Below are 26,243 nucleotides of genomic sequence, written 5' to 3' on the forward strand. Positions count from 1 at the left end.
CAAGCAATAGGATAAGGAGAAAGAGCCTCAAGTTGTGCCAGGGGAGGCTTGGATTAGATAGTAGGAAAAAATTCTTCCCAGCAAGGGTCGTCAGGCATTGGATCAGGCTGCCCAGGGAGATGACTGAGTCATCATCCTGGGAGGGATTTAAAAGATGTGTAGATGTGGTGCTTAGGGACATGGTTTAGTGGTGGACTTGGCAGTGCTGGGTTAACGGTTGGACTTGATGATCTTAAGAGTCTTTTCCAACCTAAATGATACTATGAAAACCTCTTAGTCAAAACCATACTACATGGAAGAAGAAACAATTTTTCTTTTAAATTTATTTCCATTTATTTCAAAACTACGTATCTCATACTTTCTACATTGAACTAAAACATTTGTGAAGTTTAGATATAATTTGAACAACTTCGTACATTAACAGCTCACGAGAGAAGTCCAGGACAACAAGGCCACTCTTTCTATTAGCACTAGTTTTCTACTCCAGAATTCACTGTGAAGATGACTGTGCCCAAATGCAGTAACTCTACAATAAGGGATAAATGTTTTCAATAAAATTAATTCAATTTTGATCCTCCTTTTTCAAACAGATATTCAACCTTTTCTTCTGTCACAACAGTAACAAAAACATAACAAAGAATAAGGCTCTTGATTTTCCAGCTTGAACATTTATGATAAATTCTGTTCCAAACCCCGTAAAGATTATAGCTCATTAAACAATTAGCTATTTCACCTGTCAAGATTATAATGCATGTATGTTTATATCTAAAAAAATTTATTGGTTTTCAAAAGAAGCAGTAATTCTGAATGCCTAATTTACAAAGTTTTAAGAAAGCATAAGAAACAGCTGAGTATCAGGCTATCCTCCCCCCGCCCCCACAGAGATATTCAAGACCATTGTATTTTAAAATCTATGCCACAAGTAATATATTTGATTTGATTCATTCAAGATTTAGACAAGCAATAAATGCTGAAGGAAATTACCACATAAATGACATTCCTTGAAAGTAGATGGACTTGAGAAAGAAAGAGTTGTTATTTTATCCAATACTCATCCTGTTCTTGAAAATATAGAATAACAGTATTCTTCTCAAAATGAAAGGACAGCTCTCTACTTTCTAGTTCTTCAGAAGGTGGATTGGTAAAAATGAGTCTAATGGACTTTTTAACATTACTATGGAATTAATGAGTATAGATTATGACTAGTTTTAGCTTAGAACCTTAAACTCTCTTAGACTTCAGCAGGTCCCTTAAACATTTCAGTGCAAAATATGAAACTTCATGAGGGTTTTTTTTGTACTTTTTAGGCAACCTGATGCTCAAGCACAAACAACATTCACAGACAGCACATGAATGCACACGCAGGACTATGGCTACACTAAACTAAATTAATTCCACTTTCTTGCATTGTGCACTTGTTTATATAACATCAAGATTTTTCTATAGTGATTGTTCTTGTAATAATTTAAGTACTTACATGTATCTTATCTGAAAGGGATGTAGTGTTTTAATAGAATATGAATTACCAGGTTATCCAGTGAAAAAATCTTAATTAATGTATGGAAAAAATTAATTTATGAACTTATAAAGGAACATAAGCAAGGATCTCCTTCTCTGAACTTATCTGCCACCTGCTTAACTCTCTGTATCTAAAGGAAGAACCTTCAGATTAGAGCAATATGCATAAGCCACTTTGCTTTCTGTACATAGGCATTCTGTAAAGGATCCAACAATACAGAGAACTTAGGGCAGATTTCCCCTTTCTTGACAAAAAGAAACTCAGAAGGCTGAAAACATCAGCTTTCAAAAGTATAATCTCACCAGTAAAAGAAATCTAGTTTATTCTTGTTCTAACTATTGTTTAATTATTTGCAGACTGCATTTTTTTGTGCCAATGTAATCCCAGTTCACCAAGTTGAAATATGCATGTTAACTACATTAAAGCCTTTTACACTGGATGGCTATGCAAGAATGATTCAAAGAACATTCCTGCAAATTCAGTCCAAATTAATATTTAAGTGTGATTTTAAGAAGGTTGTTTTCTTCTTTTTTCTTGCAATAATGAGTAACCAAGAACTGAAAGTTTTGCTTCAAAGCAGAAACTACCTACAATTTTCAGCCATGGCTGACAACAGGCTGTTGTGTAGATGGAACAAACTCATTGCAGGGGGCATTCATTTCACAAAGTTGTGTTAATGATTAATTAGACTGCACTCAAAATCCTGTCCTATAGACAATGTTTAGCTAGTTCAGCCAGACCAATTATTAAAATCACTGTATGAAAAATTTAGGTTGCTATACAATTAAAACCAAAAGAATGGACATTTTTCAATTTTGCATATTATACTGTTCTTATACTATATTGTTTTACTTGCTTCTATCATCTTAAAACTTTTATTAAAGACATTAGCAGTTTCATTGCGTTAAAGAGCCCAATATCATTTCCATCTTCACTTTGTTTCCTTTTGTTTACACCACATTTGGTCACATTTAGAAGAGTGTAGGCTTTTTTTAAGGCACAATTTTTAGTTTTTTAGTGAAAAATCACCTAATAAGGCCTAAAGATGCACGGAGACCAATTAACACAACTTGACTGTGCCCTCTAGTTTTCATCAAAACATAAATAAGTTCAATGTATTTCTGCATGAGATTCTGGAATTCTGTACCATAAGTGTCTATCAACACTACTTAATTTAACCTATCCTTAAAGCTGATATAGCTAATGAATTTGCACATCACCTTGAAGCTTATAATTTCAAATAAGTTATTACTAAGCAAACCACAGAAATGGTTTAAAATGGAGAAGATCAATAACAAACTGAATTAGAAAGTGTTTGCTGCATGCTGTATTCTAGAAACAAAATGAGGGGAAATTATAAATCAAGATTAAAATTGCATATTAAAATCTGTTGTCCTCATAGTGAAATGTGTTTTCTGTTATCTGCATGGTCAATGGAATTGGCAAAAGTAAACAACAATACTCCACATTCAAAACTGACAAAACATGAGAAGAACAGTGCAGAAGCACAGGTATTCGCATCCTAACTCTAAAAGTAGGGGCTGAGATCTGCCATTGCCCTGCTGACTATGGTTAGCCCAAGCATACACTATGAAATGCAAAGAGAAGCACTACAAATAATAATAAACACTATACAAACAGAAAGGCTGAGAGACAGTAGAGAAGGAAAAGCAACAGCTAAAGCTGTCAAGGGCACTTTCCAAAAATTGCAGTCTCTGGAGTTACTGTAATAGGTTCTACGAATGCCTTGGATACCTGCATCAAACACTCAGTGCCACAGGGTCAGGTGTATCAAGTATTTTACTTGTATTTACAATATTTTTTTCGCAATGGAATGACAAGTAAAGTAGTGAACTAACAACATTTAAGAGGGAAGGATGGTGGTGGAATGCAGTTTTTCCACAAGCAATATTAAGTTTGCTAATAATCAAACACATTTTTCCCCATGAAATATTATTTCCCATGATTTTTGGTTGTGGGTTTGTTTTTTTTTTTTAACTCCTCCATGAGATTACAGGGAGGTCAACTGTGAAAGTACAAGTAAGATTTAGCCTAATCATTTTCTACGTGGCAAAAATCCAGATAATAAGTCAAGTAGTATAATATAATTAGTAGCTTGGAGTTGTGTTGTTGTATGTATTTGCTCCTCAATCAATCTCAACAGCGTATCAAACTTTAAGTGTAACTCATGCTTAATGGTTAACCAAGGTCTTCCTTTCCCATATTCTCCGCACCAATTAGTTGTTGTCATCTACTGTTAGATGTGTTCTCAGAGGATTTGTGTCAAACACAGAAAATACTTTTGTGAAGGTCTTAACCAAACCAGACATGCCAAGCATGGCTGCTAAACTATACATCTACTGAAAGGTTTGAGTAACAAAACCAAGTAGTAACTTCAACATTAATTTTTAAAACTACTCTGACCAGGCAGTTCTCTATGGCCACTCATAATCCTCCATGAATTCTCTAAAGATTCTGTGGGATTACAGCATGTATTAATTGATTTAATCTCTAAGAAAATGCAAATACAAAACAGCCCTAATGAATATAATTATATAGTAAGAATTAACAATGCATAGAGGATATATGCATGCAGAAAACAATTATTTAAACAGTTTATCTAAATTTTCTCTCTCAGAAAGGGCTTACAGAAATAAGAAAAAGATAGGATTCTCCAATACAATAAAAAAGTCATTTAATGTCATGTACCATCTGTATGGTAGATTGGAGATGCCTCTTTCTTCTTGTTTAACAATATCAAATGTATACAATATGCGCGAATAAAGATTACCCTAATATTTAACAGTTCAAAATCGAGATATTCAAATAGCAGCTTATTTTTATGTACACCTTTGTTACTAAATGCCACTGAAGTGCTGCATGAAACTACCTAAATATTCAGTCAGAAAAATACATAAATCTACATTGAGCAATGAATATCATTGGAAAGAGAGAAAAAAACCCAACCGAACAACATACAGCTGGAAGAAAAAGAAATACCTGACACCAAAAAGAGAGGTTTAAGTAGGAGTAATACAATTAGCTGTGCTAGAATTGGTTCTGGCATTTGTGTTTACTTCTACTATAGTTAAATACAATTCTCATATTTTAAAGATTAAAAATCCTATTATTTCATATCTGTTTCACTGTTTACACTGCCAGTTCCATGTCAAGAATGTTAAAGGAAATCCAAATTCTATATGTGAAGATCAACAAAACAGGAAAAACAGGTTTTATTCCAAAATCACCTTGAAAACTGAGAAGATAGAAACTCTAACCTTATTCTGTTTTGAGTATAATAAAGACACCTTTTATAAATGTAATGACTTCAAACAATATTTTGAAAATTATCTCTCACATGAAAAGTAAGCACAAGAGTCAAAATCCCTAAGTTTACTTTTCCAGATTATTAAAGATCAAGTTATATCTGAAGCAGCAGTTTTGCAGATTCCCATTTTATCTATAGAGAAAACAGTCTAGTAAAGCAAAAGATAATTAACTGTAGCCTAACACTGATGGCACGCGTTTCTGCTCTAGTTCTTTCCATGACACTGAATTTAAAGGAAGAATTTAAATCAAAAGATTGCAGTTAAATCATCAGCTTTGGCACCAGATCACTGAGACCCTGGCCACGTTTCTACACAGTTGTCCACTACACCATTAATAACACGTCCAGTTCTCTCACACACTTTGACTCTGTAATGCAATACCAGGGTAGGGGAGGTGGGCATGGGGGAAAAAAAATTACGTAATACACTATTTTTCTTTTTAGGCTTCTATTTTCCAACACAAATATACTTATTTTAAAAAGCATCAGTCGCTCACATCATCTTTATTTTCTTTGCCCACTGTTGACACACGCAGTAACTTATCACATGGAGGAAAATGTCTGGTTTATCACTATGATCTAAGGAATTTGCATTTGGACTCTTCTTGATTTAAAAATTTCCAAGGCTTCCCAAATGAGCAGAATTAACTGAATTAGAAAAAAAGACACAAAGCAAAAGAAAACAAATCCACTCATTTCAGCTCACTTTCCTAGATTTTCCATAGTAGTTTAATCCCATAAAATCCAAAGTAAAGCCTGTTAGATATAAAAGAAAAGTGCAAACTCCCAATTTAAGGACTAGTTACAACTCATTAAAGTAAGGACACATATAATTTGAAGCATTAGAATGTATGCTGAAATATAATTAGTGGCTATGAATCAAACCTGGATGGATTAAGCTAATTCCTGGGATGCTATTATGGAGAGTACCTTGTGGAGAAAGAATGATCCTTCTGTTTGCACAGCAACTAAACAGCTTCAATTTACTTTTAAAATTGACTTGAATAGAGATAAAGGCCCAGCATTTCAAAATGTGGCCTTCTAAATACAATCAGCCTGAATTATGCCTGTTTCACACTGTGGTACTTGCAACCTGGTTACAGGCAGCAGGGATAAGGCTGCACTCAGCTTATTTCACTGCTTAATTTATATGGTAATTACCACACCACAGCCAGAATGGAGAGCATCTGCCAAAACTGAAGGCCCCAGAATAATAAAACTGACATGTGCTGTGATATTGTTGAAGTGCTGACTAAGAAACTTCTTTTATCTCCTCTTGAAGCTATAAAATGGTATTCGTGTTATTACTAGCAGGGAATTTTAACAGCCTTGCATTGACAGCAATTATGTAACACATGCACAAAACAATAGAGTTTCACATCACTTAATAAATCCTTGAGCTCTCTTAGCTCCAGATCTCTCGCTGGCTGGATTTTATGGTCTGGTAGTTCTATCCGACCTTCGGAACACTGAAGTATACAATCCACAAAAGCACTAGAAAATTATTAGAAACAACTGGCTTTTCTCCCTGTTAGATCTATTTAATGAAGAGGGCATGATGCATAATGATGGAGGTTAATTACAAGATTTGTTCACTCACTTTTCTCTGTAGCTAAACGCCGTTGTGAACGTCTGGTATTAAAACAAGCAAGATACGGTTAGTACTTCTCCTACTAAGAACATCCTCTCATTAAGCAACACTTGCATTAAAAAAAAGAAAAAGCAATTCCTAAAGCAGGTTACAATATATCAAATTCAATCTAATTTATCTTCTGTTAATTTTTATGAGAATAAAAGCATGGAATTAATGTAAGGAATCTAAATTTGAAGCTGATTTTCCTGTTGATATCATCAACTCAGTTTTCAATACTATGCTTTATTTTCTTGGCTTTAATAAATTACATTTGAAACTCCTAGCTTCAGTACCAAAGCTTCATAAACAAACTAGAAACATTCTTTCATAAAACTTTAAAAAACCCAAATTGTCAGATAAGGAAATATGAGTATGTGAAAATAAAGAATATAAAGAAAAGTTAAAAGGCCATTTCTGTATTGGAACATACACTGAAAGATTAATTCACATAGCAAAAATCCTCCCTCCTCCTCCAATCAAAAATTATTTGATAGGTATATCCATTCAAAACTAAGCAATATTTTCACCTTCAGAAACTAGACAGTCACTTGGTAATGAGACAGAGAATAAACCAGCTATCAAAGTTATTCATACAATAATCTCAAAGACTGAGAATTCCATTTTCTTACTATTTACAGCTGCAAAGACACTTGTTTGCACAAATCCATTACACACCACTTATTTCTCTCCACACTCCATACCTATACTCCTGATCTATTTACAGGTGACACTGTATGTGTGTCGTTCATAGAGAGTTTGATTAATATATGGGTAGTTATTACTTCTAATCTGTCCCCAGAAATCAGTCCATCTACATTCTATACAAGACGTGCTTTTGCCATTTCTTGAATTCACATAATTCAAGTTGATGATGATGATAAGTTCAACTTAAAGACATGCCCTTCTCAGAAAGTACCCTGAACCCATTATCACACCGTACATGAAATTACTCTTACAAACAGGTTACAATGCCTTCTTTTGTATACCATACCAAAAAGGTCAGTGTTTTGGCTGGTTTATTACACTAAAAATTCTTAGCTACTTGTTGTTGTCACTTTGAAGTCACTTTCCTCATTACCGCTTTTCAGTTTTGTCCCTAAAAATACTAGTAAAAAAACCACTTGTCACTACTTTAATTGGATTTCCCCAATCAATTGTCTTAAACCAAAAATCAGTACAAGATATTGCATATGAGTGACAGTTTAGAAACAACCAACTCTCCCAATTACACAGGTAGACCTGTTAAATATATGATAAATCCAAAAACCTCTAATACGTGCTATATTTAGATTAAAACCTTCTTATCCTAATATTTGAATCTTTGGATATTTTTTTCATAGAAAGAGTACTAACTGCAAAAGCCTGCACTGGCAAGAGCTTCCTTGATGAGAAGATCCTATGAAATTGAGGAAGTAATGCACATAGCTTCAACAAAAAGGGAAGTCCTGTAGACTGTTCCTCATAAACCAGGAGCTTCCAGGACTCTGTTAATAAGCTTCTATTACACTTGAGCCAATAGCAGAAGACAGGCACAAAATGTTTGTTTCCTATAGAATGAAGACTCCCTGCTGAGAGATACCACTTTTTCTTGAGATTTCTTTGAAGGAAAGCTTTGAACTACAGAAAGAAAAGCAGCTAGGAAGAAAAAAGGTCTGCTACAACCATGTGTCATGTTTGTATAAGCAGTCAAAAAAATCTTTTTTTCCATGAACATCCCAGAAAGTGAAACCATGCAGAATAGTTAAACACTCTTCTTAGCAACAAATGTTGTTTAGTGTTCAATACGTACATATATAAATATGCACACCACAGTATAATTACACTACTTTGCAATAAGGCACTAGAGAACTCGGAAGAAAAACATAAACCCTCTAATGAAAGACTATCAATAGTCCAGGCAGAAAAGAGTGTACGACCAAGATACGAAAAATTACTGGATCCCACCAAAAAGGGATGGAGAGTCCCCTGCATGCCAGAAAATTAAGACAACCACATGAAGAATGTGGAGGTGCTTTAAAAACAGGGCAGTCACAGAGTGCATACAAAAGCAGGAACTTACTACAGAGGTGGTTTTCATTTTGACTGCTTTCTGCATTTGGGAAAAAGAAATTACTACATTATTTGGTTTACTCTAAATTACAGAGAGAAAGAAAAAGAGCCTGTGAAGATATAGTGCGAGTACTCTTGAAGGAATAATTAAAAGCATGTGACTTCTTCTATGGAAGGAATTCAAATAAACCTATTCTCTCCTAAACATAATTGGCAGAGTAGAAAAATAAAAATTAGTCATATTAAGAAGCAGCAGAAAACATTTCTTACAAAGTCCAGTGCATATCTTCAGTCTTCCAATGTCAGCCTATTATAATGGACTTCTTTTCTAGGTTCTTCCCTTTTAGGCGAAACACACCATTTAGTAAGTGTATCTCCATAAGTAACTACTCTAAAAGCAAAAACTTGTAAAGAATGATCACTATCACGCAGCATTGTGTACCAGTGTACATTTCTCAGTATTTGTAAGCAGAACAGTGCCAAACTGAAGAGATGGGGGGGGGGGGGGGGGACAAAACTAAATCAGACCACAGAAAAAAGAGCTAAAGAGAAAACCTACAACCCTGCTTCTTTCAGAACCAGAGCACTGCGTTAAAGATTAGGATATATCACAAAGTATTTGGCCATGCCTCTTAGGTACCCGCAGTTTGTGTGACGACAATTACATTTGCCCATCATAGTTATAAAAGTACATCCCCAGAAAGTGATTTCGAAGTCTCAACCTAGTTCCTCTTCACAGAAGGAGAGACCTTGGTGGCAGGGATACAGACAAGTCTAAATAAAAACTCTCTTCACCACAGCCCTGAAAAAAAAGCACTAGGAAAAACAAAATCAATGGTGTTAGGAATGGTTAATCTAGATCAACGATGAGACTGTCATCTGCAAAAAGGAAGTTCCTAGTCCCCACACAATAATCTGTTCATGCATTTTGCATGAGAGAATCAAAGTCTGTACAAGCAGTGCTCAGAATATTACCTTCTTGACTTCCAGAGGAGCACCCTGCTCATCACTGGGCTAGAGAAACACCATCCTTTTATTTCATGCTGGTTTGGCCCTGAACTTTGTGTTCCTGGATGAATAACTTAATTTCACCACTGGTGAGATGATGTAGTTCCTCCCCTCAAACTTACAAAAAAATGATGTCAGGGCTGCATCACTCTCTTTGTGAAGGAAAATGGAGACAAAACTACAGACATGAAATCCATAGAATCATAGAATGGTTAGGGTTGGAAGGGTCCTTAAAGACCATCTAGTTCCAACCCCCCTGCCATGGGCAGGGACACCTTCCACTAGACCAGGGTGCTCAAAGACTCATCCAGCCTGGCCTTGAACACTTCCCGGGATGGGGCATCCACAACTTCTCTGGGCAACCTGTCCCAGTGCCTCACCACCCTCTCCGTGAAGAATTTTTTCCTGATATCTAATCTAAATCTCCCTGCTTTCAGTTTAAACCCATCACCCCTTGTCCTGTCACTACAGACCCTTGTAAAAAGTCCTCCCCAGCTTCCTTGTAGCCCCTTCAGGTACTGGAAGGCTATAAGGTCTCTCCAGAGCCTTCTCTTCTCCAGGCTGAACAATTTTTGAGGTTGAAATTGTTGAGGTTGAAAAAGTGGAGTAGTACTCCAAGAGAGATGCTAACTTCCCAGGTCGTGTTTCTGAAAGAAGATGGGCATAATCTCAATCATGACTGCTAACATGCTTTGTACTTACGGCTGCTTAGGTGTATTGGCTTGCTCTGAGCATGCCCAGTACACAAAGCCCATAGACAAAGGAATGCTCAGTCTCAGAATTAAAAAACAGACTTAGGCATGAGATAGGCCACGAGACACCCAATTCTGCCAAACTGGCAACCAGTATGAATACTCAGTAGCAGAATGTTAGGTATGCTTGTAATTTCTTCATCAAAAGATTATATGCCCCCAGCTTTTCAGATTCTAATGACAGGGAATATTTCAAGTGAAGATTTTCTGGAAAAGGGACATCCCAACTTCCAGGCTAATGTCTTTGGACACTGGCCTACACTAACAGTATAATTAAAAAAATATGCTGCAAAATTAGACTAATTAGATCAATGACAAAACTCAAAGCTTTTCTCAAACCAACTTTCTTTGACTCTGTAAACAGGATTACAGTGTTTCTGAAAAGAAAATTATTGCATTCATGCTAGAAATACTGCTGTTGTCACCTCAGGAAACTGCTTCTAGAAGCAAAAAATCCACCAGAAATACTCCTAGCTTTCAAATAAGCTTTGTCGTAAACCTCTGATTATCAGATTCATCACAGTATGTCATAAGTTTGTGTAAATATATTAATTGTAATATTCATCTTATCTAGAGTTTTAATGGAATTTGTATACTCTTAGGACTCATACCTTTTATACCTGAAAAAACATAAACAATTATATAGCTTAAAATGAAATACATGAGATGTCAACACCAATATTAACAAATAGTTATAACAGAAGTCACTTTTTTGGCTTAGGAGCCCCAGGTGGCTGTCAAATAGTTTTATGTAGTTTACAAGAGTATTAGCACCCTGTGCACCTGCTATGTGCTTTACATCCTCTGCTTTTAGAGATGGTGCTTACACATCCATCCTAGATTAACAAGCTAAAGTGTCTCAAGAAAAGACTTAAGTGTTACTATACAGTTTGTACGTGCGGTCATAGAAACACACGTATAGGAAACTTACAGCCAAAATGTTTCTATGCTGATATTTATCGCAGACTCTAAACTACATAATCATCAAGCCTAAGATGGAAAGATGCACTTATATGCTACTTATCAAAGATCACGATGTTAATACTCACCCATAAAGGACAAAGTACACCTAAGTACATGTTGCTGAAGGTTTCCTCCACAGCAGCCCTGTTGTTTTAACTCTCTCATTTTGAATGTAACATCTTAGGGCATAGTAGAAACATAGCCTTCCCCTACAACACTTACAGAGAAACAGAGGCTTTTCCCTGACTGTCTTTAACGAACAGGGTGTGAGCAGGCCAACAAAAACAAGGCTTCTTTGCTACAGAGATTAAAGAACAGGCCTAACTGGCACCAAGGAATGAGAAACTCCTAAGTTTGCCAGTAGAGATACGTAACAACAAGTAAACACCTTCTCCTTGCCTGGTTTGCCAGTAGAGATACGTAACAAGTAAACACCTTCTCCTTGCCTCAAAAGGACTTGTTGACTTTAATGATGAAAATGTTATGCTATGGACACCTGTACTAACCAGAGAAATCGTTAATCGTTATTTTAATATCACCGCAGCTAGAAACCATAGTTATCACATTGACCCGTGATGCTAGATGTTATACAAACACAGGAAAAGAAAGGAAAAAAGAAAATCCCAAACAAACCTGTAAGTATATCCATACAAAAACTACATGCACATACACAGGCAGTCGAGAACCAGGAAAAGACTAGAACTCCATTGCTTGACTGCCTTAAACCAGAAATGTAATACTCATCAATCCACTGAAAAGTGTTTTGAAAAGGTTTTAGGCATGAGAGAGCAGAGCAATAGGCATCAGTATGAAAATATAACAACTGGGTGATGAAGGACACTGTCCTGCTTTGATGCCACATATTTATCTCAACCATGAACTAAAGATGACAGGTTGAGGGAAAGGGGAGATAAGAAGGAATGAAAAAGGGCCTTGGCAGTGGATACATGCAACCTGGTTTAGACATGAGAGCGGGAGAGGTCAGGGGGCAGATAAATGGATGGCACAGTAAAAAACTAGAACAACACTGTTATACTTGTGGATGTCAGAGAGGACACAGGACGTGACAAAGGATATACTGAAAGAATAACACGAGCATAGAAACAACTCAGTTTTCATGAATTCTGTCATCATCTAAGAAAAAACACATTTCCAATACAAATCTGTTTACCGTGTCAAATACCATTTATAAATAAAGACAATTAAGGAAGTAGTACAATTACGGTTAAATTTAAAGCATTTTAGAGACACAAAACTGAAGGAGATAAACAATGACTATAAATAGCACTACATGAATTTAGAGATGGGTGGGTAGTCAAAGATGGTTTGTTATTTTAAGATGGCAAACACCATAATATATAGGAGAAAAAATATAAGAAAGCTCAGCTCTACACAAGAAAATGAGATCATATGCAAAACATTGGGAAAGAGAATGGGAACAAATACAGTGATTAGAGGGGGGAAAAAAAAGAAAGACAAAAGCCTTCCTTTCTTTAAAATTAGCTGAGAGAAGTACAAGAAGGGAGATGCTTCTCAATTTTCTCCTACGCATTCTGGGGCAAATGATTAGCAGAGTCGTCCCAGCTATAAACTCTCTACACTTTGGGAGGAGGATCAGTGCATTGACCTGACAGAGAATTTGATCATTCTTATCTAGAAACCCATTGTGTTTAAAAAAGGTCTCATTGCAGGTATCACATTCCAGCAGTGATGTCTTACACACAGTATCAATGCATAACTAGTACTTAGGATGCAAGTTGGCAATGCTACTTACCATCATACGGATGTAGTTCAATTTGACTGCTGCCAGCATCTATGTAAATATTATCTAAACAGTTTTCCATATAAACTAGAAGCACCACTACAATTGTACCTGTTTCATATTTTAATATAATTTAGTATTAATAATTTAACATTTATATAAATAATTGAACTATATTTTCTTAATGCAATTTATAGTTTTCAAGTTATTTATTACAAATTCTTTCAGCAGGTACTTTATTCTTGTCCATAGTATGTGAAAAACAATCAATAAAGAGGAAATTTATTTGAATCATGAGGGAAATATTTAGATTTTATCAATCTGCTACTAATTTTATTGCTGTCCTCATGTGTGTAGTAGCTGTTAAATGAAGAAAATAAGGTTTTCATGCTAATATTTCGCCCAGGTGCAAATGCTACCACATTTCACTCTGAAACAATTTTGTACAATCACATAATGAGAATGAATTCTTGTAAAACTTGAACAAACAACTGTTTGAAGCTGCTTGAGCCCAAGAGCCCGGAAGATCACACCAGAGTGAGCGCGAGCTCCAGTGAGTGAGCGTGAGCCATCAACTGAGAGAGCGATTGAACCATAAAGCCAACACAGCCACCTGACCCACCCCCAACTTATATACTGAGCATGATGTTAGATGGCATGACATATCATGTCCCTTTGGTCAGTTTGGTCAGCTATCCTGGCTGTGTCCCCTTCCAGCTTCTTGTAGAGAAGAACTTGGGAACACAGGCACAGCGCCAGAAAGCGAAGAAATCCTTGAATTGCATGAATATTTTTCTTATTGCAAAACCAAAACAGCTTCATACTAGCTACGGTGAAGAAAATTAACTCTGTCCAACTAAAACCAGCACAAGGGTAAACCATGAAATGGTTTGTGAGACCTTCTTCAGCACTAAACAATAATCAATTTTATCCTGAGGTTTCCTTTCCCACAGACATACATTATTCTGCATCAAGAAGATAAAATCATGCCTTTTGGAGTAAGCTCCTGCAAGTGATCAAAACTCTTAACAGCATTTATATATTTACTATTTTTATATTTTTCTTCTGCACCATTCACACCAATGGCTCACCTTCCTGCAAAGTTCATCTATACAGATGACAGAATATATATATTTACATATTACTTGATATCCAAAAAAAAACGTCAGTAATTAACAATCACATATTGCATTTGGTTACCAAATTGTATGAACTTGTGAAAAAATAATTTCTAGAGTTGTACAGACATCTGATGATACATTTAAGACTAAGCAAACAAGACTGAGCTTGTGTTTTAAAAGTACTTACTGCAAGTAAGCAGACTTTTTTTTAAGCAGGTATCAGTATCACAGTCACGCTAAGAAGTAACACTGTTTATACGTATGTGTGTGTATACACACAATTATATGCATATATATTCAATATGCATTTGAAAAGCATTTGATTTTATATATTTAACCAAAACCCCTAAATAGGCATCTGTGGCTAGACTTTGGCAGGACAGAATCAGCTTCCATTGTAAGATATTTGAAATAAATGCACATATAGGCAGCAAAGGTGAAAATATCTTACTTAACAGCTTGCTTGGATGTGCATTTAAAGCTCCTGCAATGAAGAAATTCAACACATCAAAAAGGCTACTGGATTATCACGAATGGCCAACTAGTAGAAGCCACAATTGAAAAATAACTACATTTATTATTCTTTCTATATAAAATTCCTTTCATTAATGCTCAGCAACATGCATTTGGCAGCTGAACATTTTTTTTTGAAGCAGCAGTTAACAATGCAATTCACAAAACAAAGATAAGCTCAATGGTTTCCAGGAAACTGAAAGATGAAAGAATGTGGAGAGTCAGCCATGGTTTCAAATGAAGAACAAGTGAACTAAGGTCAAACTAAAACCTAAAAGAAATTCAGCAAGGACCCAGAAACCATGGTACAGATACATTTCAATTGGACTGAAATTTCACAATGCATTTCAACAATGCATACAATACATTCTTTGGTATATTAATTCACTGGGGTCAATTTTTTTCAAAATACAGAAGGAACTCAGATTTCAAAGCCCTTAGTTTCATTACTTCAAACATAATACTTAGCAGATTTTCTGGGGTTTTTTAATTGATTGTAAAGTGCGTTAAAGTCTTATCTTCCAGCCCTGTTTTTTGTGCTCAATTCCAGACTTAGCTGAAACCATGAAGTCTTAGAGCCCACATGAGGTAAGGTGTAGTGGAGGAATCCATAAATGTTAAAACTTCAGAAGCCAGCACCTACTAAATAGCCTGCTCCAGAAATAAGAGGAATGTATTCCTCCCCCTGGAAGAGAAAGTCAGAGTAAAGCTGCCATTTATACGAATCCATTTGAATAATTCATTTTGCAGTAGTGGAAGAAATACAGCATTCTACCATACACTAAAAAAAAAATATTAATAAAGTTACCTTTATACCTACTGGAAGTTACTCCCTAACACACAGAGCTAAATTCTGCTTAGTTAAATTATTCATAATTTCCACCTAGGAAACAAAACAAAACAAAAACCAACCAAAAAAACCAACAACAAGAAAATATTTTATCTGAGGGGTTTTTTAAAATGCATTTTAAAAGTCATCTCTCAGACATTAAACTTAGAAAATACTGTATTTTAAAATTATACAGCCCAGTATAATCATGCATTCAGAAACAACATTCCTAACTGCTGACAAATCACCCCCTCTGCTCAGAACAGAGAATTTATTTCCAATTTTATGTAGTGAATTACAGTGGTTTAGGAAGGAGTACAGGAGAAATTTAAAAGCAATGTGAATTTTAAATAGACAATTTAATAAGCTAAGCTAGAAAAATAACTGAATGTTAAAAGCTGCACATCTGGAATCTTGCCAGAAGTGAGAGGCAGTCTCTCACAACCTGTATTTTACACCACACGAATGACGCTTTCACCAGTAATAATATCCCCTAGAGCCATGCTTAGGCATCCTTCCTCTGACATACAGTGAAGAGTGCCACCTATTGAATAATGAACAGTATTTCCAGAAATAATTAAATTACTCTGGAAACATGCCATATATGTACTCCCCCCTCAACACAAGCATTCAGTTTAGCTTTTCATCGTGCAGTTTCCTGGCAGAGAGCAGTTTTGCTGCTAATGTTGTTGCAGAACTAACAGCCAAAATATTACTTTGGTATAGAAACAAGGCACCAAATGAACACTGCATATGTTATCTGACTGGTAGGCATCCCCACACCAGATAAGAAAAATGTTATTCAATTATGTGTGTTGCATCAGAAGGTAATGCCATGCTGTTTTGCCCAATCTTCTCTATAAAAGCTGTATTTCCAGAAATTAGAGCAGAAGGTGTCATGGTCACGAAACCAAAAAAAAGGAGTATTTTCTGAAGGCTGTTCTTTGTTCACAGAAAAAAGTGTACATTTTCTACATATTTTACTTTACCGTTAGAAAGAAAAACCGACTTTCATTCAGAGCTGAATACGTCTTTCTTTACACTGGCAACCAAAGTGTCTCACAGAGGACCTACTACACAAACATTTCATACCCATAAGCTATGATCTGAGAGTCATGTTACAGAGCAGCAACTGATAAGAAGACACTATGTCCCCCTGTAGAAGCCTTACCAGGTGCTGCATAGCACGCAGCAATGCTAGTCTGGCCATGACGGGTGCAGAGGACATACTCTGTGTTTATAAACACAGTAAATTAACATTACAGTCTATCAATTCAGAGTTCTAAATACACACAATCAAGTCAAGGAAAAATGTGTGGTATGTTGCAAGAGTCTGCATGTAATGTGATACCAAACAATACTGTTATAACCCAAATGAGACTTGGAACTGACCCATTTATATACAAAATATTTGCATGAGTCAGCAGCCCACTGCATTTCCCAGGCCTGATGTAGACTATCGTACAGTTCCCAGACGCACTTCCTCAGATTGTGTTTGCCTCATGAACAAGGTCAGCAGTGACAAAAAGTGATATAAAGGTCAATGACTAGGAGAAAAATTACAATGCGCAGACTTATTTTATCTGTTTACCCATAAACCTATTCAATATACTGTTTCACAGAATTCCTCCAGTTACTTGCCTCTCATCTTTCAACTGTCTAACATAATAGAGCAGTTCATTAAAATGAAGGTCTACTATTGTTTTGGTGCTGTGAACAGATAAGAGCTAAATACACTGCCTTACTGTAATGACACAGAAGTGAACAGCCACTAAAGTGATCACTGTCTCCTTCTCTGAAGTCTTTGTTCCCACACTCCAAGAGTACGTAAAACTGATGCCAGGAAGAACATGTCACTAGGCTTTTTTTTTTAGTCCTCAAACCAGACTGAACTGCATGTAGTTCTATCCAAATTAGCTTTAAACCTTCTAGAAGCCTAACCATATTGGCCATGCAGTTCCAGGACTGCCAGGATAAACTCTGCAGATGTAACGACAGTGCTACCAGTAACTGAGATTATACCACTGTGGTTACACCACTATTGGAATCACACAGCTTTTGATTCGCACTGTAGATCTGGTTTTGATGGCTATAAAGGTTAACTGGAATAGTATTTGTCCTAAGTGATTAATGTAAAAGGTAAGCCTACTGCTGAATAAAGACCTCCACAAGCCAAAGGTAGACTACATGGATTTTTGGTATGACACAACAAACTCAATATATTGATGTTTTTATGACTACATGAAAAACACTAAAACTAGTTAAATTCAAGAAACAAATTTCTACAATGCCCAGCCATGAAAAATTACCAGCTTTCCTTCAATATAGTGTTAATAAAGAAAGATTACCACCTGAGAAATGCATTAAAATTCTTGAAACTTTTCCTTGTAGAATCAAAAAATCATCAGACTGGGAAGAGGTGTGTCAGCTGGTCTCTAGCCCAACCTGCTGTTTGAAGCTGTGTCAGCTACGAGATCAGGTAAAATGCCTTATGGCTTTGTCTGCAAAATTTTCGAAGACGGAGATTTCAGTCTCTCCATGCAACCTGCTTCCCATTCTTAATTACTCTCAGATGTATTTTGTTCTTCAAATCTAGCTGGACTCTCCCCGTTTCAATTTATTAATATTGTCTCTTGTTCTCCCATCATGTAACTCAGTAAAGATACTGCCGCTCTGACTACACTGTACCCTCTTTGTTATTGGAAAGCTACTCTTAGGTCCGCCTGAGCCACCTGTTCCCCAGGTTAAACAAACCAAGGCTCCTCAGCCTCACAGGTGAAGTGCTTCAGCCCCCTACCATCTCAGTGGCCCTCTGCTGCACCTGCTCGGGTCTGTCAACACCTTTCTTCACTGAGGAGCCCAAAACTAGAAGCAATACTCTACAGTCTAATGAGTACCAGGTCAAGGGGAGCAGTTACTTCCCTGGTTATGCTCATGTTGATACAGCCAAGTACACCTGTTAACCTTCAGCCCTGCAGGGCACGCTGCCACCTCATGTCCAGTCTATTGTCCACAATGATGCCAGGTCCTTTTCAGCAGGGCTGCTCCCTGGCCAGCCAGGCTGCACCTCGCACTGTGAGAGGGAGTTACTCCTCCCTCATGCAGAAATCTGCATTTGTCCTTCACCCATTTCATAGAGTTCCTGTCAGCCCACTCCTCCAGCCTAAATCCAAGTGAGTGGCAGCCCTGCCATCCCCCTGATCATTTCATCAAAGGCGTCAATCAGGTTGGTCAAGCATGACTTACCCTCGGTAAACCCATGCTCGCTATTCCTGATCATCACCACCTTCATTTGCATATACTGATGCCTCTTGCTAATGTACCAACATACTTGGGGTTTCCTAGTAAAAATCCAGCTTAATCAGGTTACTCATGTGAGATGTTATCTCACCTCAGGCCCTCGTACACTATTGCATTAGTTTGTCTTCTCCACACAGCACATTCTATGCTGAGACAAGTGCTTTCTCATCTCAAAGCAGAAAAATAACACTAAATGAAGATGTTAAAATCTTAAAAATATGCATATATATCCAGGTTGTAGCCGCTACTGCCAGCTCCATAATACAGTATGTTCTTTTGAGTCTTCAGCAGTTTAATTCCTGACTTCACCTGAACAAGTAAAACCTCTAAAGTTTTGTACAAAGTTATAAAATTTAAAAAAATTAAATTTTAAAATGGAAATTTTCATTCTGACCTCTTAAAAGATTATGAAAGATCCAACATAAAAACAAATACCAACACTGGCTTTCAGGCCAAATAAATGACAACTGTATCATCTTAGATACAGTATCATCTTAGATACTTTCCTTCTGAATTAATCTGGTTTTTTAATGTTTTATATATTTTCGGCATAGGCTGCTTTATAGCTCTTTCAGCAGAGATCAAACCGTACATACACTCTATATGTAAAAATAAGCAAAAAGATTGCTGAAGTCTCTGAGGTTCCCCTGTCACTAGTTTTTAGTTAAATTTCTTTACTGTAACTTAAGAGTAACGTAATAAATTATACCCACTGAAAAGGAATAGTAATATGTTACTTGAGCAAGGCACAAAGGTTTTGGTTTGTCAGCCCTGGCTCTATGACTTAGAAATAAACATAATTTCTGCCTACTAAGTTAACATTAGGCTCCTCTCAAATTTTAAATTGCCTTCCCTCTACCTGCTTTTATTCAAAGTAGTAATAAGGATGAGACTTGATGTACTTATTCTAAAACAGTAATGATTTTTTACTACCATTTTACTTACATGCTCCTATTTTAAACACCCATGAACCTATGAAATTAATGCATAAAATGAAAATTAATTTACAAAAACACACTAAATGAATTCAGCAAAACTAACTCACACAATAACTTAGTCTATACAACATTCCCATCAGACCTGGTCCTCCAAAGAACACTGAATTGTATGAGCCATACAAAAATCCCTTTAGGATGCATTTATATATGATTGTTTATGTTATTCCCCTCTATGGAGGAAGAGAAGAGAATAATTTCTTTCGCTTTGAAAGACACTATGTTAATGGGAAACATGCATTACAACTGAAAAATGTGTTTCCCAGATTAAGAAAAATTATTTGAGACTTCTGCTTGTACTTTTCTTTGGGGATTGCTTCAGGAATTTACACAAGGTTGCAGAATTTGATTTTATTTAGAGACACATGGAAAGATAAACTCCAAAGTTTTCAAACTGAGTAGAAAAAAAAAATACAACAAAAACAGGAGACTTACAAGATTGTTCTCTAGGGATTTCAGCTGATGATCTATTTCCTTCAGGCGATTTTGCTGATCACGTTGTTCCTTTTTGTCTCGCAGAACCTTTTCACCTGGAACTGCTTCTAGACTCCTGTTTGCATAAACCAGAGACTCCTGATAAAAGGAAGAATAGGCAGAAATTAAATATATGACTTTCTATTGCTTCAAAGCCAGGTGAGTGTTCTTTTGATTTCTATCAGGAAAAAACAGAAATGTTAAGAATAATTTCTCAATTTCAAATTTGTCAAATACCTAATTTTCATTATGCGCGCTTTCAAATACAATATCTAAACATCAGGCTGACTTATTTCAATAAGAGAATTCCTCCCTTTTGCATTTTAAGAGAAATTTCTTAGCCTCTAGAGCTGGCACTTGAATGCTTAAATTCTACTACAACAATAAAAATGCACTGAGAATCGGGGAGACCGAATGAGGGGTTCAAAGCTTGTGCTTATTTACCATACTGGGATCAGAATTAGGCCAGAAGGGAAACAACTGAAATTAAATGACTGTTGGTTTTGTTTACTAGATATCATGACAAATGAGAATAACCTTCTCTTTGTAAGTTGCAGTTAGATGCACAACCATTATGAAAGATTCAGTTACACCTTCTCACATCCTTTAGGGGTTTTTGATCAGATTCTGAAGTTTGTATCACTCCTGAATACATTCCAGCTTCAATGTTATACATAATTTAGATCATGAAGTATGACAATATTGGCAAAAATTACAAGATTATGGTGTAATTGAAAAAAACCCAGGGCTTTCTCTTGTAAATCAAAGATCCTAAATAAGAACACAAGGTATTCAAACAATGCTAGAAGGAAAGAAAAAAAACAACACCCCAAACCTGTTAGTCAATTCAACCCAAAGGAACATGAGCAACCATTTAATAAAAATATACTCTATTAATTCTTATTTTTAGAAGCAGCTCAAGCAATCTTAATAAACACACAGGAAAAGAATTTCAAGTAGCATGTCTAATTAGAAACAAAAACAACCTTTGCAATTTAACATTCAATGGAAAAATTCTCAACTACAACATATAAAAAAATTGTGAGAATCTGTAAATAACTTTTTCTAAACATCAAACAAGTCTATGAGTTCTGACATTTAAACCAAACTATTAGTTGCCTGAAAATAAACTTATTTTGACACAGTACAAATATTTGAAGAGATATTTACAATCATCAGTAGTTGGCAGTACCACAGTGCTAATAAATTTTCTAGTAACAGACAGAGATATAATAAAACAGCACCATCTGTGAATGACTAGGATCTGTCCAAACTGGACTAAAGTTTAATGTGGGCCACTTAAAGCCAAATTCTTAATACTGGGTGTCTAAAGCTAGGCTTCAACATGCAGAGTTATTTTTAATTAAATATGATGCCCAATGTGAAGGACTCAGCATGACTGACATCTACACAGAATATAAAAAAAACAGGACTTAACATGAAACAAGGATATCTGCAATATAGAGATGGCAAAGCAGCTCAAAACATAACAACTGAAGCTCCCTCTATTAAAAGGAATTGCTTTCACGTGGCTTCGTTCTTCCAGTGGTTTTAACAGGAGTGAAATTGTTAATGGAAGGGCAGGGAGGAAGATGATAGCATTGTATTTCTTTTTCTTTTTTTTTTTTTTTTAAAAAGTTATTGCTATTTCTGCCATTACATTTCTAAATCCAATCTTCTGATGTGTGCATATATAGAGACATTGCCATGTGAGCAATTAGTGCTCAGCATGAATCAGAGCTGCAGTTATGATTTGGTTTAAATAGCTATGAGTACACCTATAAGAATATGCAACCAGTGGCACTGAGAGTCATTAAATACTATATTATACTTCCCCATATTTTGTTTTCAGGATTGCGTGCATGAGCTACTGACTGATATCTTTACATGAACTCAGCCTTCAGTGAGGAGTTCAAATTGCAAACAGCATCTCTGAAAATATTATTGCTGCAATACCAGCTAGATTTAAAAAAGTAACAGTATGAGGAATCGAAATAAAAAAAATTACTACCTTTACATTTTTTTTAATTTCCTTTTCCCCATACACTGTGGAAGCAAAGCTTTATGCAGATCTCTGTCCAAGTCTTTCCAATAGTTTCAGGATACATGCTTTATTTTACCATATCAGCAAAGTTAAGACTTTTCTCTACTTACTGATTTTTTTATATTTTTTTCAAGATACCATGAAATAAACATAGGAAGTATTATATCAAGGAAAACATTTTATTCTCTATGTTTCAAATGCTTCAAAACAGTATGTTTCAATTACATACCATGTTTAACTCTGGCTAGCCACAAATACCACAAAGCCAGTCTCAGGTTCCCCCTCCTCTCCTACAGTGGAGGGGGAGAATTGGAGGAAAAAGAAACAAGGAAGCCCATAAAATTGAGATAAGAACTATTTACTAATTTGAATATATACAAATACTAGTAATAATAAGTAATTAAAATAGTAGAAAATAAAATATATGATACAATATGATTCAATAATGATACAATTTCTCACCACGCACTGACCAGTGCACAACCAGGTGCTGAGAAGTGAGTCAGAGCCAGAGAGCATGAGAGCCACAGCCCAAGAGCGATCGCAGCCCATGAACCGCAGCCCAAGGGCCACAGCCTGGGAGTTACCGCAGAAGATTCTGAACGAACCCTGTCAGCAATAGCACGACCAGGAAAACTAAACAAACCCACCAACTCTCTCACGAATGAGCCAGCACGGGAGTTAGCGAAACAGCTAACGCAGGAGTCAGAGAGTGTTTGCACGTGTACAGGAGTGAACAAGAGAGAGTAAGGGAGAGAGAGTAGTGGCTCCCCGAACCCCCCCCCCCCCCTTCCCCCCGCCAGTCCCAGAACCCCTCCTCACCTCTGCCCCCAGCATGACGTACTATGGAATGAAATACTCCCTTGGTCAGTTTGGGTCAGGTGCCTGAACTGTGTGTCCCCTGCACTGCCTGTAGTGAGACAGCGAGCGCTGGGAATGCAGCTGCAGGATCAGAAGCAGAGAAAGACCTTGAACCTGGTGCAGGCATTCCCCAGCGCCAGCTGAGAACTTACCAGTGCTGCTCCCTGCATCCAGGAACTCAGCTTTCTAGCAGCCACGGTAAAGGGAGTTAACTCTTTCCTGACTGAAACCAGCACACATGTAGTGGAAGTCTTTTTGAGATTAATAAAGATCTAAAAATCTTTAAAGATGAGGTAGAAAATAAAACTGTTAGACATGCTACACAAGGGAAGATATAAATACTTAGCAACAGCCAAAGCTGCAACAATCCTATCACAAAACAGAACTACCCAGTATTTGAAATGGCTAAAATTATTTGTTGCACTGCCTTTTCTCCAAAATTCTATAAATAAATAAGACCAAAATCCTATGTAATGAAAGATTTTTGTGTCATACAATCTTCTTAAGCCACAAAATTGGCTGATCAGCTTATTAACCTGCTTCAAATCATGACCTGAAATAATGATACCTGTCAAAATTATCTGTTTTGGTGAAGTGGAACCATAGAGTTCATTAATTGAAATATTAATGTATCTTCAGGATTTTTACAATTTTGAGTTTTCATTTCAACTGTTAACTGTAGTCTACTGCTATAACTGAAAATGGAATATTCTTCTGATGAAGAAAACCCAGTCAGGTATGAAAGAACTCATCAAGGTAATACACAACATTAAAGTAATCATAAAATATTCAAGCAGACAGATACTATTGTTTCTTTAAATGCAGTCATCATTTCCTTTTATTTTCAGGTAGTTTTCTAGTTTTTCAAGATGGTAACTGTACTCATTATACAGAGTCTTACAATTCATAGCCTTCATCCTACATTCTCTTTTCTCTTACAGGATTACATCCAATTTAATTCATTCTCCCCACAAATATTAAGTAAGACAGAAGCATTTTTAAATATTTAATAAAGCTGGCATCAGAACAGATAAAAGTTTCTTAGAGAAATACCAGAACCAATATAAAAGAGAACATTAGTCATGGAAAAGCATTCTGAATCCAGCTGGACTCATTGCACAATAAGATGAATCTGTATGCTCCTCTCTAACAGCTCACCTATGGTACTGTAGGATAATTGAAGCCGGTTGTTAAAGATTACAGAGCCAGTGTATAGATCCTATATCCTGCCAAAGTCTCTGCCAGTGGCAGAAAGCAGCACTCCCATTGAGCCAGTGGTGATGCAGTGTTTGCATTTTGAAAGTTATTTCTAATGTAATTCTTGAAAAAAAAAATGCAGCTTTATGATAGGCAATTCTAAGCTGATTTTACTTCTAAAATTCTAAATGAAGATCCAAGCAGATGATTTACACACTAACTTCTTCCCCAATGTTCCTCATCCCTTATGCATTTTACCCTATTCAAACTCAACAGGTAAATCCACATCTCATGGAAACCAGAAATTCAGCACTCATTTTTAGGAGAAATATTAATGTCAATGAAATCAGCCTCTTCTCCGAAGGAAAAGATATCCATGGTCCAAATCAGACTTGTGTCCTGTAACAACTAGACTCATTCAAAATAAATTTGTACCTTCAGGATTTTTTTTTAGCCCTCTTCTGGCACCTTAATTTAAAAAACCCTAAACAACACCAACTTAAAAAAAACCAAACTCCTAAGAAACAAAAATTGCAGTGCATTCGAATTTACACTCCATAGCATCAGTGCCAACATCTTTATCTAGCAATAAAGTTTACAGAATTTACCTCAGCTATGGGAGAAGTAGTGATACAATCTAAGCTGAAACTCTGAATAAAAGAAATCAATAGAAACTTATCTTAGACTTCAACAATACCAGATTATCACTACCAGTTTTGAATACTACAGATTCCCAGTCTCCCTAACAAATATTTTGTCTCTCACACTGTCTAGAGAATATGCGTGAGGGTGAATAAATGAGGTAACTCCTGCATATTTAATTCATTCTATTAGAAAGTTAAATGTGTCTCGCTTCTAACTGGTTTTACAGGGGATAACAACCTTCCAGTGCTGACAGCTAGTTTACTTCTTCATTTAGTTGCAGTGGTCAACTGAAGAAGCAATTGAAAATCTTGTCATTAAACACTTGACATTAAACTCAACAAGGGGCAGACAAGCAGAACTTGTACTTTGTCTTGCATGTGGCATTCGTGCTAACATATCACAAAACAAGATCATTTAGGAAAAGCATCATTCAATTTATTTCTTCAGACGCTTTCTGGACAGCTTTCCGTTGCCCTTGATGAGGTTCCAAAAGACATTCAGTACGGATAATTCTGACACTTTTCTGTGACCCACCTATTCTCTGATATGAGAACTGATGCCTCAAAAATTATGTTTTTTTAAAAAGCAAATCCTTTAAAAATTCCAGTTTATAACAATACTAGGGGATGTTGATCATGATAAACAAGGCTGTTTTAAAAAGACCATGAGCAGCAATGAAGCTAGAATAACTGCTTGTAAAAAAAAAAAAAAAGGCATTTTTAATGCCCTTTGACAGGATGCTCTATAAACTCAAAATAGTCATTTATTTCTCAGGTGCTGCTGCACGTTACAGCTTTTTTGAAAAAGCAACTGTTAAAAGAATTGGAAAACACAAGTTGTTGAGAATGGATTCATATAACCAAATTAAGACCTTGACCTGTTATTACTGCTATGTAACTGAAGAGTGATGTTTTGCCTACAAAAAGAACTATAACCAAGAATTTAGGACCTAAGGCTAGACTTGCTACGAAGCTTCCATAGTAAGCAGTCAAGTTCCTAAAAGTTGAGGCAACAGTTTTCTCCTCCATTTACCTTCTTAAAAAATTAGCAGCTGAACTTCTATGTAAATATAAACAAACCCAGTCATGTCACAGTGCCAGATACAATCAGACTGCACCTACCCATCAGGCTTCATGAAACACTTAACACTGACTTGCCTGAAGTCTGGATCACAATGAAACTAAGGCAACCATCAGACACCCCATCCTCTGCTGAGGGAGGCAGCTCTGGACACGCAAAGAAGCAGGAAT

At 36.2% G+C, this 26,243-nt stretch overlaps 1 protein-coding gene across 1 annotated transcript in view; it reads right to left on the minus strand.

Moving 5' to 3' along the window:
• FSIP1 (fibrous sheath interacting protein 1) overlaps positions 1–26,243 on the minus strand; it is an 82,868-nt gene that overhangs the window by 34,266 nt on the left and 22,359 nt on the right. Inside the window, 1 exon segment of the mRNA XM_010150447.1 lies at positions 20,208–20,345. Coding sequence (XP_010148749.1) covers positions 20,208–20,345 — 138 coding nt within the window.

This window comes from Eurypyga helias, unplaced genomic scaffold, assembly GCF_000690775.1.
Source record: "Eurypyga helias isolate BGI_N326 unplaced genomic scaffold, ASM69077v1 scaffold1874, whole genome shotgun sequence".
Taxonomy (NCBI): domain Eukaryota; kingdom Metazoa; phylum Chordata; class Aves; order Eurypygiformes; family Eurypygidae; genus Eurypyga; species Eurypyga helias.